This window comes from Athene noctua, chromosome 3 (assembly GCF_965140245.1).
Source record: "Athene noctua chromosome 3, bAthNoc1.hap1.1, whole genome shotgun sequence".
Lineage (NCBI taxonomy): Eukaryota > Metazoa > Chordata > Aves > Strigiformes > Strigidae > Athene > Athene noctua.
The window spans coordinates 1,315,301-1,329,808 of NC_134039.1; the positions used below are offsets into that span (position 1 = coordinate 1,315,301).

The 14,508-nt window shown below is 44.2% G+C and overlaps 1 protein-coding gene across 8 annotated transcripts in view; it reads right to left on the reverse strand.

Moving 5' to 3' along the window:
- SHISAL1 (shisa like 1) overlaps nt 1-14,508 on the reverse strand; it is a 127,800-nt gene that overhangs the window by 11,518 nt on the left and 101,774 nt on the right. For 3 of the 8 annotated variants that reach the window (XM_074901743.1, XM_074901737.1, XM_074901738.1), the window contains 3 exons: nt 13,794-13,823; nt 11,528-12,089; nt 775-890 (listed from right to left, as the gene is read on the reverse strand). The exons of 1 other annotated variant lie outside the window; for it this stretch is intronic. In XM_074901743.1, the coding sequence (XP_074757844.1) occupies nt 12,074-12,089; nt 13,794-13,823 (46 nt within the window). In that variant the 3' untranslated portion in view covers nt 775-890; nt 11,528-12,073. Of the gene's footprint in view, nt 1-774; nt 891-11,345; nt 12,090-13,793; nt 13,824-14,508 lie in introns of all 8 variants that reach the window. 4 more of the 8 variants (XM_074901741.1, XM_074901744.1, XM_074901739.1 and 1 more) reach the window with 4 other exon arrangements.

Genomic DNA, 14,508 nt, shown 5'->3' on the forward strand with positions numbered 1-14,508 from the left:
AGTGTGTAGTCACACACAGGATAAGGTTACTCTCACCAGTGCAGGGTCTGTGTTTGCCTCTTTAAATCATATTTTAATTTGGTTCCATGACTTCTGGCTCCTAACAGAGCTCAGAGATGGTTTTCAGAGGAACCCTTTGGCTATAGCAGGCTTCATACGGGTGGGCCCACAGGCCCAGACTCGTGTCTGGGGCAGCGCCCTGAGCCGGTACCCACAGAGCTGGGGAACAAACTGCGACTGGTGAGCAGCTGCCTCCCAGCTCTGCCCTGCAACGGGGGGAGGCCCCGCACCAGCGCTGGTTTTAGCACGGCGTATGGTCTCGTTACCCAAGATCTGGCTGCTTTTTTGCTAAGCGAAGCTTGGGATCTGCTCAGATCCCAGGTCTGTCTCACAGACGGGTGCGGGAGGAGACTTGGCGCGTGGAGTGAGCCTGGAGAGCGGCTGCAGGCGAGGACTTGCCTTCCCCACCTCCTCCAGAACTGCGGGTGTTAAAACAGCAGCTGGCTTAACTTCTGTTAGTAATATGGCTGCCTGGCCAACAGGCCCAGGCTGAGAGAGAAAATGGGTTTCCTGCAGACGTTCTGGAATATCTATAAATGTACAAATTAAATCCGGCTTTTGTCCCATCAGCTGGGTTGGGTGGGAGAGGAACGAAACCACACAGGATACTATTTCCTCTATTTTTCACTGAAGGCCATATTTTACAATTCTCACTTACAAAAAAGCAGTGATGTGAAACCAATAGGGTTGCTAACATAAATAGGTATTACTTACTGTGAATAATGGTTTCTGAAGTAATCCTATGCTTCTGAAAGTCAAGTATTTTTCAATTAGTAGCAATGTTTTTCATTTGATAGTTCCTGAAATGGCTCATACTCCTGAACACAGTTCTGGAAAGTAAAAACATCCAGGAGAATTTCTGAGGGTTTTTTTAAAATGGAAATATGAAGCATTCAAAGGTCTGATTTATGACTGTTGAACAGAGGAAGAGATGAAGGTTCGAGGACATAAACTGAAAGATGATCACTGCAAAGCTGCATGTGCCTTCCCTCACTGAAGCACTGCAGTCTGATTTTTAATGACTTGAAATGTTTTCTTCCTTCTAAGATTTAAAAAAAAAAAAAATACTCAAAACACTCTGGGCCTTCCAAAGCATCTTAAAAGCATAGATGGCCAATTACAAATAAAACTGAAAGTGAGCTGGACTTACTAATTTGCCAAACATCTGTGAAACCCTCGAGTCACCACCAGGCTCCCTGAATCAGGTGTGTCACTTGAGGCTGAAATTCTTGTGGTTGATTATTGCCAAATTTTCTGGTAGGCTAATGTGTAGCAACCATTAAATAAATGATACATCTGAAGGCAAATTAGTTTTCATGGTTCACAAACACCCCCCCTGGCTTTGTTATGTATATAGTTTCAACTGTCTTCAATTTTCTCCAAGACCTCAACAAATCATGATGTCAAACTGAACAGGGATATCGTGTAATGAACTCAAGACTTCTTGTTCCACTTGAGACTCTGCTCATTTTCACATTATTTCCAGCTAACGGGAATGACCACATAGCTTTAATTACGTTCCTGTCATAGAGGTAAATGACCTTGAGATTTTTTTTAGACATGAAGAAGCCAAGAGGAACTATTGCTAGAGGCAAGATAGTATTTTCTTTGCCTGCTTCCTTAAGGTCTGGGGCAGGCATGTTGCTTTGTGAAGATTATGTGGAACTTAATGGCACAGATACTATAAGTGGGTTTCATCTCTCCTAACTGTAGACATCAGTCAGATGTCTTCATTTCCAGAGTCACCTCAGGCTCCTTTATTGCCAACAGAAGGCAACAAGCACCTCTGCAGAGCTACTCTCCTCCTCATGGGACAGGCCATAAGCTGGGTGAGTGATGCTGCAGGGACTCCCCTCTCTCCTTACTGGCTTTGAAAAAACTGATGGGTAATTGCTGCAGGTGCCTAACTTAGGGAATGAGCAGTCGCACTGCCCCCCAAACTGAATGATAAGAACAGGTAATGCCAGGATGGGTTTCTGTTACCTGCACGTTCAGACTCGTACTCGTTTCTGGAAAGAAAGCAGCTTCTTACCCTACATGTGCATACACAGTCCCAAAGGTATTTTTTTTCCCCTCTCACAAACTTCCACTGGCTGAGTGGCAGGAGAGGTGCATCCCTGCAGCTCCTGACTGTAGTCCCCCCCGAGATGCTGCTGTGGACAGGGCCACAGATGGGCACTCTTTGGAGCAAGGCGTGATACTCAAAATTATTTTTGTGAAATCTCTTGGTACTGCTGTAAAAGCTTTTTTTAAAAAAAAAATCTGTGAACCTTTGAATATTTCTACATCAGCAGTAAGGACGGAATTATCTGAATGTCTCTGATGTCAGCTCATCCCAGTTTCCCCAAAGCTGATGTTACTGGCTTTCAAAATCCCTTCCCACAAAGGGGCTCTCACATACCAAGATACTCAAGTATTCTCCCCGTTTGCTGAGCTCTTATACAGCAGTGTCAACCCATACATCTAAGATCCAAGAGACCACAATGAAAAGTACAAGAGGCTTTACAAGACTGTGCCCTTCTATTAAAATCTGGTACACGATACGAGAAAAAGGCTTCCTTTCATGCTGGCTGACAATTTGAATTTAACAGAGCCGCTACAAATTGAAAGCCTGGTTTAAAAAGTGAGCAGTGAAACTCGCCCTGTGATTTATGATGTAGCTTGCTAGGACGATGCCATTCCCTGGTTACGCCACTCTAAATGCACCCCAAAACTTTGCCAGGGATGTTTTAAAAACAAAACCACCAAGATTTTGGTGTAACAGTAGTGACTGATTCAGAAGGAAGAGCAGTTATAGAGTGTATTCTTTTATGGAGTCCAGTAATTTTTGCATTTTTTGTAATTCCTTTGCCATATAGTGACCAATAATTTATTTATAAATGAAGGACATAATTTAAAAGGATGTTTAGGCAAGCTATGCTCAGTGTAGAGCATCTTTACTTGTACGGATGGTCAATTCTAAGTGTTGTAACACTTTGCAACTTACAGCTGAGGTTAAACGCAGCTTTATCACACACAGATAAATGTGGTTTGTGCCTCGATGTTAACTGAGCCAGAAGAGTAAGTGAAGGAGAAACGGGCCCTGTGTAAGGAGCTCTGTGGGTATGCACGGAGAGATCAGTGCCATGCACGTGTTTATGCATCCATACGTGTGTAGATGTGTATCAGCAATTTATTTGGCTCTCAGTTTTTGTATATAATCTCCCACATGTTATATATAACTGTAGCTTAGTTTCTTTGTAAAATTCAAGGATGAACTACTGAGCTGAACAAAAGTAGGCCAACGTACATCAGGTGAATATCCTGCTCCTTTTATTATCTCATCTTGCCCTAGTGCTCTTTGCCACCTTGGCATCAGCAAAATTCCATCTATTGAAATTGCTGCCTAGCACGTCCTGAAGTCCAGCAGAGGACAAGAACACACGCAGTCATGGAAACTGAACCGCTGCAACATGCTGAAAGCAGGGAAGGGGTTAGCCAAACATTGGAGTTGAGTGTTCTGCAGAGATTCAAGGTGCTGACTCCTTTCAAGGCCCGTGGAAGTCAATAAAACCAAAAGCCACAGAGACTTCAGGGGACTTATGTTAGAAGCAGAATCACTTTTTCTAGATTCCATTGGAAAGAAAGCTGGGAAGTTGGTTTCCAAAGCAGATCGGATTAATACACTGCTTGAACCGGGTCCCGGCTGGATCGCCCACAGTTCCTAATAACACTGAGCTACTCCAGGGTTTTCATGCAGGATGGGTGCTGCAGGGGCAGAGGGGTGGGAGAGTGGCCCGAGGAGGAAGGTGCCCTGTTCCCACGCCTGTACCGAACAGCTGCCCGGCAGCAAGTGAGCCCCCCCGCACACTGGGGCTGCTCCTCATCCCCCCCAGCCTCTGTGTTTCATCTGACTTCCCAAGTGACTCCCCTTTCTTCCTCCCCTTCATTCCCATTTTTCTCTCCCGTGCACTCAAACCCCTCTATAAAACTGCTGCCTCCTCCAGGAGAGCTGAAACCAGAAGCGTGTGCTGCTTCCCTTGGCCGCGCCACAGCCTGACCTGCTCCAGCAGCAGAACCATCTAGTTAGGAGGGAGGAATCTGCTTCAGCGCTTGAATTTTGATCCCCAAATCTGTGGTTTAGCCCTGAGTTGTATATTTACTCCCAGTTAAACCAGCTTTGTTATTCGCCTCCGCACAATACGGGAAATTCTATCATTTCTGGAAATAAAATGCATATTAATGGCATGTGGGAAAAACTGTATTTCTCAAACTAGTTATTTCTTTTACCAAAGAGCCTTATTACTTTCACTTTTCAATATTAAGAGGGCTAGTCTTCTGAGTCAGAGCTCAGGAAAAAATATGTGGTAATTACTGTGTTGAGAGCTAGGTTTCAATGTAGGATGAAACAGTCGTGTTTCCTGTAACCTTTCTGTGCATGTGGTTTTTTTTCCTTCAACTGAATTTGTGTGGCTTTTCTAGCGGTATAAAATCTCAAAAATATTTCTTTTAAAACGAATTTCTGAAGATACTTCAAAAAAGAGCACGCAACACCTTTTCAAAATTATCAAGAATTAAAAAAAAAACCAAAAAACAGGAGTAAAGCTGTTGCAGTTTAATCTGGTCACTATTTGGCTTCCCGTTGTAGATGTTTCGTTGCACATAACCATCCAAGCACTAAATAATTTTTGTTTATTTGTAGTTAAGAGCAGAAGGGTGACACCCACAACACCATCATTGGAAACAGGACTACGTGCTGGAAGAGATGTTAGAAAGGCGGTTTTAGGCAGAAATGCCTCTTCCCTTTTTCCTCCCTGCCTTTCCCATGTAAAAACCCAGGGGGAGAAGTTGAGGGGTGTTGGGAGAAGAGGCCAAGGGCAGTTTTAGCAGAGTGCAAGAGGCAAGAAATGGTTTCTCTCTGGCGGTTGTCTGAGCTGGATTGCTGGCTTTACAACGAAACATGCTTTGAGGCCGGTGGTGGAACTGTGACTGCCTTATTATTTTCCAGTTGTCTCCCAGCTGCATCAAGGTATTGGTCTGCTGGGGTGTAAAACCTCCTTTGGCTGCAACGGGGCCTCTGTGCATGGATCCGTGGCGGGGAACACCCCTGCTGAGCAGAGAAAGAAAGACAGGGCTTGCGTGGCATCACCAGGCCGAGGCATCCCCCTTGGTACGGCTTGCTTTGAATGATAATTTATGAAGCACGGAAATTTTTGTTTTGAACGATTACAACTGCCAGCTGGTGGGTTATTCTGTTTGTTCTACATTATTCTTCATTATTTACTCCATTTGTTTGCATGTGCACGCGTGTTTCGTACTGCGGATCTATTGTAGGCTCATTTTTTCTTGACGCTTATGCTTCCCGCAGCTGTCCAGTGATGACTGCAGTTTTCAGGTGTGCACCTTGATATCAGACCGTAGTAATTCAGAATGAATAATTCAACAGCAGCTACGGCACGCACACGCTGTAACAGAAAGCCCTGCTGTGCTGTGTCAGTGTTCTTGCATCCACTATGATCTTACAGCATTTCCAAACCAAAAACTGGGAGCTGGTTACTTACACACAAAAATAATCCTCAGCCCTTCAGCTCCGCTGCCGCCGCTGGCTTTCTGTGCCCACAGAATGTGAGACACGAGGCCCTGGCAGGTGGTGCCGAGATGAGACTTTGCCCAGAGATCTCCATTCTTTGGTGTGATTATGCAGTCCCTGCGCGCTCCCGCTGCTATCAGCAGCTATTATGCAGCAGCTGCATAATCAGGCGTTTATTGGAAGAGGAGGGAAGGAAGAAGGCCACATGTTTGTCCCCTGGGTTCCCTAATGGTAGAGGATGAAACAATTGGGAAAAGCATTGTGTGGTTTTTGATGTGCAGCTGTTGGCCTGTGTTTTCCGACTGCTCTGTTAGTCCAGCGAGAATGCTGCGCCAGGAAAATGTCACGTCTGGGTCACAGCAACCCCCTGCACCGCCACGGGCTGGGGGAGAGCGCCTGGAAAGGTGCCTGGTGGGAAAGGACCTGGGGCTGAGCAGGAGCCAGCAGTGTGCCCAGGGGGCCAAGGAGTCCAATGGCATCCTGGCTTGTGTCAGCACTGGCGTGGCCAGCAGGGACAGGGAAGGGATCTGAGCCCTGGGCTCGGCACTGGGGAGGCTGCCCCTCGCTGAGGGGGTTCAGTGTTGGGCCCCTCACCCCAAAAAGGCCATTGAATGACTCGAGCGTGGCCAGAGAAGGGCAACGGAGCTGGGGCAGGGTCTGGAGCACAGGTCTGCTGGGGAGCGGCTGGGGGAACTGGGGGGGTTCAGTCTGGAGAAGAGGAGGCTGAGGGGAGACCTCCTGGCCCTCTGCAACTCCCTGCCAGCAGGTTACAGGAGGTGATTTGCTTTATGTATTCCCAGGGAAAAGACAGGAAGAATCAACCCGAGCATGAGTTGGCAAATGCCAAACCAAGTTTGCTTTTCAGTAGCATCACAACAAAGTTGTATTTTTAACACATCCACATTTTTGTCTTCTTTTAGTTGCTCGTGCAAGCAGTGGATTTGAATTGGAAAGCCATCTTTTGTGGCCGAGAGGCTTCAGTGAATAGTAAAAAAAAAAGTCAACTCCCAGCCCCTCATGCAATTTTCTTTAAAAGGTCTTAAAATGCAAATTAAGCAGGCATTTTCTAGTTGATTATTTCAGTTGTTAACTTCAGCAGTGTAAGAGAAGTTTGGGATGTTTTTGGTGATTGAAAAGGGTGAGCTCTGGCTGGTTTCCAATCAATTTCTTTAAAACTTTTTAGGTGAAACTGCTGGGGATGAGCTGTTAGCGTAAGAATGATAAAAGGTGCTGGGTTCTGCAGCTCCCTGTGACTCATCACCTTTCCGAGATGACAAGTTGGGAATGCAATAGAAAATAACTTCCCTCCCTCGTCTGCATGACTGATTAAAATCTGTATCTCTAATCAATGTAGAATATAGTTAATGACTGTTTAATTAATTTAATGTAATATCTGATGAAGCTCACGGCAATTACTTTTCCACATGCTGCTACATGATAGTAATGACTCTGAGCAGAAAGCAGCAGCCTGTGCAGCGTGCCTCAGCTCCCAGAGCAGCATCACTTTAATGACTGCACGGAGTTGCTCTAACACAGAATTCAGCCCAGAGATACCATCAGCTGGTTAATGTACACAATTCCTCTAACTACAAAGGTTCCTTTGTGCATAAACTACTCAACTGTGTCCTAGAGCACCAGTCCTTCAGAAAGAAGAATTGTAGCTGGAGCCTGTCCCCTTGCAGGTTTGAGCCCAGCAGTCATTGTTCTGCCAGGTGAGCGCACGAACTTGCTGCTTTTAACCCTGTCAATGTTAAATCTCCACAATATTCCACCTTTGAGCTTCTTTGGAGCCTAAGTAAAGGTTACCAACACATACAAACCACCAGGAAACAGATGTCCCTACTGGGAAGTAAAGTGAGGTAGCTTATTTCCCACGTCACCACTTTTCAGAGTTATTTTTACCCGCCTGCATTCTGTGATGGGTGCCCAGTTTGCACCATTTGTGCACAGAATCATTCAGGCTGGAAGAGCACCTTGGGATCATCGAGTCCGACCCTCGGCCCGACTCTACAAAGTTCTCCCATTCCTCTGATGCCGTTTTACAGACGCTACATAGTGTTGTGCTGATTAAACTGATTTCTCTGGCATTAAAGTAACATCTCGCTCTGCTTTGGGATCGCACTATTATCTGACGCTGGACCAACACTAGCAGCACTTCTAATTGTGTCCCAGTTACGTTTGTCATATTCCTGCCATTTAATGTCTTAAACTGGTTTTATCTTTTTAGCATTTCCCATTTCCAAGAAACTTTTTATAGTTTTTAATAGTTTTTTATAGTTTTTATACTTTTTTAAAGCTTTCCAGGAGTGTGTTTTTTCTGCAGTGAACAGATTTTCTTGACAATTATGGTTGTCGATATCTGCATATATGTATTTATGACAGTGTTGATCCTGTAACTTCCCCAAAACCTTTTAAGTTCTTGAAAATTGCTGATTGACATCAGCATCCTCTCATGACTTAATGAACAGTAAAATTACTCTAATGTTTCTCAGATTTCAATGCTTTTTGATCTGTTTTGCTTTTGATACTTAAACAGCCACATATCTGATACCTTCCTAATGATGAACAAACTGACTGTGTCTAATTGCTGGCCTTCTCGTGAACTGTGCAGCGAAACATCATTATAAAACCAAGGTCACACAGACATGTTTTATCACTTTCCTGATGAAATGCCTAATTGCTTGCTGGGGTTGTCTTCATCATGATCTAATCAGGGAACAGTGACAACAAAAGCAACGATGTGGCAGCTCCTTGACCTCAGCTCTCACTGCAAATAACCGCCTGACACCGTCACCATTTATGGCCATGCGTGCAGCATTATCACATCAGCTTTTGATGATTTCAGCAGTGTCTGCCATTATTTCACGCAGAAATTTTAGCATATGCTAAAAGATCTTCTGCGACCCCATAAAAGGAATATTTATTGCATATGGCTTTTTGTTTAATAATAACTCTGAGAATAATAAATTGGTCTGTACGTGATCTTCAGCTCTACCACCTGCTTGTTCCTCCTTGAGTGAGGAAGTTAACTGTTTCCTGACATCCAGAATAAATGCTGGGAGTTCATTTTTTCCAAGACACCCCAAGCAATGGGATTTTACTTCACAGACCTAATTTTTTTTTCTTCTTCATTCTCACTTCTGTTAAAGCACTGAGTGTACACAGATAGTTGCTCTGCAGGTGTTTTTAGTAGTTCTCCAGGGCACAGCCTACAGTATTCTGTCCATAGTTTTTTTCTTTTTTTTTTTTTTTGAAGTGCTTCCTTTCAGTTCAGAACTCTGGGTTATAAATGTGCTACTTAGAAACTTGAAACTTTGCATAAACACAGGAAAGCTTGCCATTTTAGATAATTAACTCCAGCCCCTTAACACTTCCCCTTTTATTTCTTTTACCACTTGCAATACCTTTGGCCAATGCTGTTGACTCTCCCTGTTGTTCACTTGTCTATTGGCCTTATTTAGCCTCTAGAAAACCAAAAGCAAGTGGTTGAATTTTATCAATGTCATAAAAGTTTTGGTCCCTGCCAGTTCAAACTTAATACAGCTGAGACTGGTCATTCAATACAAGGTGTGGGAGCTACTGTAGATCCAGCCACTCTTAAACACGTGTCAGAGACAACTGGGCTGATATTCACTAATTCACTTGCATGAATATACGAATATGTAGAGGATAAAACTCGGGAAGTCACACCCCTTCCTCTGTGTGATGTTACAGTGTCGTGACATCACACAGTGCAATTGTGGGCTTCATTGGAGCAGTATTTTACGCTGGTATCTGCTGCTTCAGTGCTGTTAGTGGTATAATGGAGATGCGGTAACGATCTGGCTGCAAAAAATTCTGCTCAGAATATATGAGAAAATTTAAATACCAATGATGCTTGGAACTGGTTTCTAGTATTTTTGCTAGTTTTCATTCCTCAGTGTGCAGGGTTCATCTAGCAATAGTCTTCAGGTAACTTTAACTGCTCACTTTTGTTCTAATTGCTGTTTTCTGATAATTCATTACCACAGTTAAATCGCTTCAACTGTACAGTCCATTTAAAAGCCTTTCCTGAAGCTGATGACTGTGACAGTCCCGGTTTGGTGGAAAGGTCGAGAAATGGCTTAAACGGGGAGTATCAGTCAGCCCATATCTGGTGAGTCTACAAGGATGCAGAGAAATAAATGTTGCAATATGGGGTCTATAATTTACAGAACAAAAGGAACAGGAGAATGAGGCATGAAATGCACACTCTGGATTGCATATGTACCAAGAGAAGATGCAGGATCTGTCAATACACACAAATCTTGCCTATATGCAGATTGAGGTGGGCAGAAACCTTGTATGTTGGCTTCACTTCACGTGCTAATAGTGAATTTCTAAATGCAAGGAAGAGAGCAAGCACGCAGTAACTTACGTAGCTCAAATTATTTAAATACAAATGATAAAAATGAAAAATAAATCGTCCCATTTATTTGCATGATTTTTTGCAAGTAAATGAGACTCGGAGCACTGCAGGTTTTGAGGTGTCTGGTTCCAAGCCCCTGCCCACTTGTGCTGTGGGTCTCCTGCCCTGACATCAGCCAGGAGAGGGGGCAGGCAACGCAGAACCAGCTCAGGCATCTGCCTTTGCTAGGAGCAGAAGCGATTTCCTTGGCCGTGCTTTTGTTTTTTAAGCTACTTCTATTTTTACAGTTCCACAGTTCCTAGCAAACAGACAAGAATATTTAGAAAAAAATATATTCAACAATATCTGTTATTCTAACCCAATCTATTTTGATTCTGAAGGGAACAGAGGCACACATAAAATGGTAGATGTTGTCCAACACACCCGAGGTCTGTTACCAGAATCTCCAGGTGATGTTAATTCCCAGACGGTTCTTTCACAGAAGCACTATATGAATATTCAATTTTATTTCTTTCCATCTTTGTTAACAAACTATTGGTGCTCTGGCTTGCCATATTTAGTCTGAGTATAATATAAAAGCCCAGGTAGGGGCTGTAAATATGCTTTGTCCTGTGATGCAGAATTTTGCGTCACAGTATCATCGCGTTCCTGTTCAGTGATTTTTGCAAATGCAGATTTGAGATATTTCTTATTTTCAAAACACTTCAAAAGGAAGGGGGTGGATTTTGTTCACTTTGTTGCTGTAAATAATCTGCTACCAAGAGCAGCCTCTGCACAAACCCCTCCCACTAGCCCAGTGCCTGCCGGTTTTGGTGGACGAGGGCCACGTTCCCACTGCGCAGCCGACCCGCTTCAACGCCAACGTCCCAAACCAGGTGACACGGGCGAGACTGCACGTGCAGCTCTTCGGAATTACTGAAGCAGACGACTACTGAATGCAGGTATTGTGCTCCAGTGACAGTCTGTTACCTGTTTCAGAATTTGGTATCAAAGGGAATCCTTTCCTGTAGCCTTTCTAGCCATCAGCAAAGTATTTATTTCCTGCTTTTTTTTACAGAGTTGCTGTGGACATGCTCAGCTACCTGCTGGATTCTGAACTCTGCCAATATTTTTATAGGCTTTTTCTCTGTTTGTAAGTGCTTTGGTAGTCATCTGAACAGGTGTCAAGTAGCCGGTGAACAGCAGCAGGCTAAAAACTATTCTGTTTGTTGTCTGAGAGACAATGTGACTCGGAGGAGTTCCCAGCAAAAGCAGATTGCAACATCTAATAAAGGGATGTAAAATATCTAACCCATTCCAAACACATAAAGGCAATAGGCACAGGCTTACCCTGCTGGGCTGATACTTTTCCCAATTCTGGACAAGCAGCAGGTTTTCCAAAGCTTGGGTCACGTAGCATGACATACCTGATCACAGAGCAGACGTTGGCTCTGTGTGCTGTTGTACAGAAAGGCAGGGAACAGGGAGGCAGGAGTTAGGCTTCAGGACAGAATTGCCTGTGATTTTCATACCTGATGGAGGTGAGGAGGAGTTTAACGTCACCAGAGCAAGGCAGAGAGACCGTGTTCATCCGTTCCCCTCTCACATCTGGAACACAGCACAGACACGGAGAATGTGGAGGAACTGCTGGGCTGCCCTGGCCCACGCTGCCTCGTGTATGCTCTTCCTTGCTAAGTCTGACCCTGTTTAGTCATTAATAATTAACAATATTCCCATGGTTGCGAGAACACGTTTTCGCAGGAGTCAGGATTCTGATTCCACAACTTGCAATACTTCATTTTATTGCCTCCCTGGCGTGTGCTTTGCTGAGCAGTAGTAAGGGTTTGCCTGCTGCTTGCTGCTGTGTGACCTCCAGCTGTGCAAGGCCGGCTCAGGGCTCACCAGAGGCAGCTTCTCACACGGCCCAGCGAGCGTGGAGGGGCTCGTGCCCTGGAGGAGCCGCGGCGAGGCCGAGCGCCGCCGTTCGCCCTCGTTCCCTCGCAGCCGGGGAGGCGTTTGGGTTGCAGAAGGTACATCCACCACCGGGACCTTCCGACCGCGCGGCCTTTGGGCAGCCCTCAGAGGGTTTCCATACTAAAGAAGAAATCAACATTAGTTGGGCGCGAAATCCGGACCCTAGGTGATGAAGCAACGCTTTTCTAAATCAGGCTTGAAGTTCCTGAGATTCGTGATCGTTGTGCCCATCCTTGCACGAGGCTGCCAGCCCCCGGCAGAGCAGGGCCCCTTCAGCGCTAACAGGTACCCGGTCCGCTCTGTCCCCCGCAAATAACCAAGTGATCTGCTACCACAAAATGTTGTAGGGGATGGTTGTACCCACTCTATACTAGGATCTGCTGGATTTTTCTCTCTGACAGATCTGTTTCGGTCATTGCTTTCATTGCCATTTTACAGCATTTAAACAAGAAAAGAAATGATAAAATAAAAAGCACTTATATATATATATTTTTTTTTTCATCCAGGAACACCCCAAACTGCTTTACCAATTACAGGTTAATCCTGTCATCTTTCCCAGGACAGTTTCTTACACTGTCTGCTCTCTGCAACAAGGATACCTAAAGTCTTCAGTATTGCCAAGATTCTCAACGTGCAAAATCACTTTCCTATTATCACCATGTAGCATCTTCTAGAATGGGGCATGTTTTTTAACTGTATTAGGATAAATGTAGCACAGGAAGCTAACAGATTCAACACCTGTCATCGTGAAAACTCGCAAACTGTTTTGGAAAATGCTTTTAACGGTATTTAAGTTTTTATGCCCTGAGATAAATGCGTATCTCACAGGATTAAAAACAAATCTATTTTGCATTTTCCAAAAGCTCATCTGTAAACAGGGACTGTTCTTACGGTATGATACCACCGATATATAAACGCACATAAGCGTGTTTGTGAGGTACTAAAGAAAAAAGCTTATTTTCTCTATGGAGGGAAAAACCAGGATAAATGTAGGACACGTCACAAATGCCGACACAAACTGCAAAGTTGATTTTATAGAGTGGAAACCTGCTGTCACCAAAGCCTCTAAGAGGTTGGTGTCATCATGTAGAACAATGGATATTCAGGTGTAAAATACAAAAAAGATATGAATAGATTAGATAATTTTAAAACCAGTGATGGAAATGATAAATCCAGTAACTATTGCTCTTCTACTGATAGTACAATTACATTTTGAGAAGACAGTATTGAGGTCATTCATCGAGTACAGACTCTAGCAGAACTGGACTCTGAAACTAGGCTTAACTTCTCTATGGCAGAATTACCATATTTTCATGTATATAACCTGCAGATTATCTAATGGAGAAATAAGTCAACCTCCTCTTACTGTCTTAGCAATCGCTGTAGTAAACAGGTCTGTCATCTTCTGAGGGAGCCGTTTACTCAAACCCTCTTTCACATGCTGAACACCTCGCCTGTGAGCACCAGGGCCTGTTACCTTTTTCCTGGTGTTTTTTATGTACCCAACCCAGACTGAGTCACCTATTCACTTAGTTAAGGGGTTGTGAGTTTCAAAAGTTGCAGGTTATAAGCTTGAAAATGTGGCATCTCTTGTAGTGTTTTACACGTGGAAATACAAGGGATAAACAGGGTTTTGCTGGGAAACACCCACTTGTTTCTTCCACTGAGCAGTGGAAGTAGTAGGAAAAAAAAGAAACAATTTGATGGGAACTGAGGGGAGCACAGACAGAGAGTTTGCTGGGGAAGGGGTGAGGGCTACTGGGGTGACTTATCAATGCTCATCTCCTGCAAACACAGGAAAAGGAGCATATGGGATATGCTCACCTGATCCTAACATACATTCCCCGTTTAACGCTTCAAAAAACCCAAAGAAACAGAACAACAAGGTCAGTAATGGGAAGTGACCAAGAATCACTCACGAATTATTGAACAGGTTCCTCTACTCTGTAATGGTATGGCAGAATTGCCAAACGATGCAACCAGGCTAATATTTTATATATATGTATCTATCTATCTCTTCATGCAGTCGTTAGGTGTTTACACGCGCACACACACATATGTCTTAAGCTAGAGTACAAATGTTGGTCTTAACCCGTAAGGCAATTCTGACTGAAGACTGGGAAATCAATGTGCAAAAAAGCTGGAGGAATTCGCAGAAGAAAAAAGGAGAGAAGAGGAAGGAGACATGAAGAGTGCTTACAACCAAGCACAAGCAAGTCTCTATCTTAAGGAGCACCGTTAGGCTGCTCTGTTTGGACAAAGCCTGCTAGAATGGGCCTTAAGTCTGACCTGCACTGGATACGTCCAGTACCGCCTACTATGCCAAATGACCTCCTTTGTCACTGCTCCTTGTCCTTGGGTCAAACTACCCCTACCTTTTCCACTACAAAAAATCTTCAACCCTATTTGCTCTAGATTGACACTTCAAATGAAGGGGCAAGTCAGGAAATCAAAGGACCACTGCCATCCCCGTCCCATCTGAGCGCTACCCAAAGGCTTCAGACCAAGATCAACCTTGTGGCTTTACATGCTCTGCAGC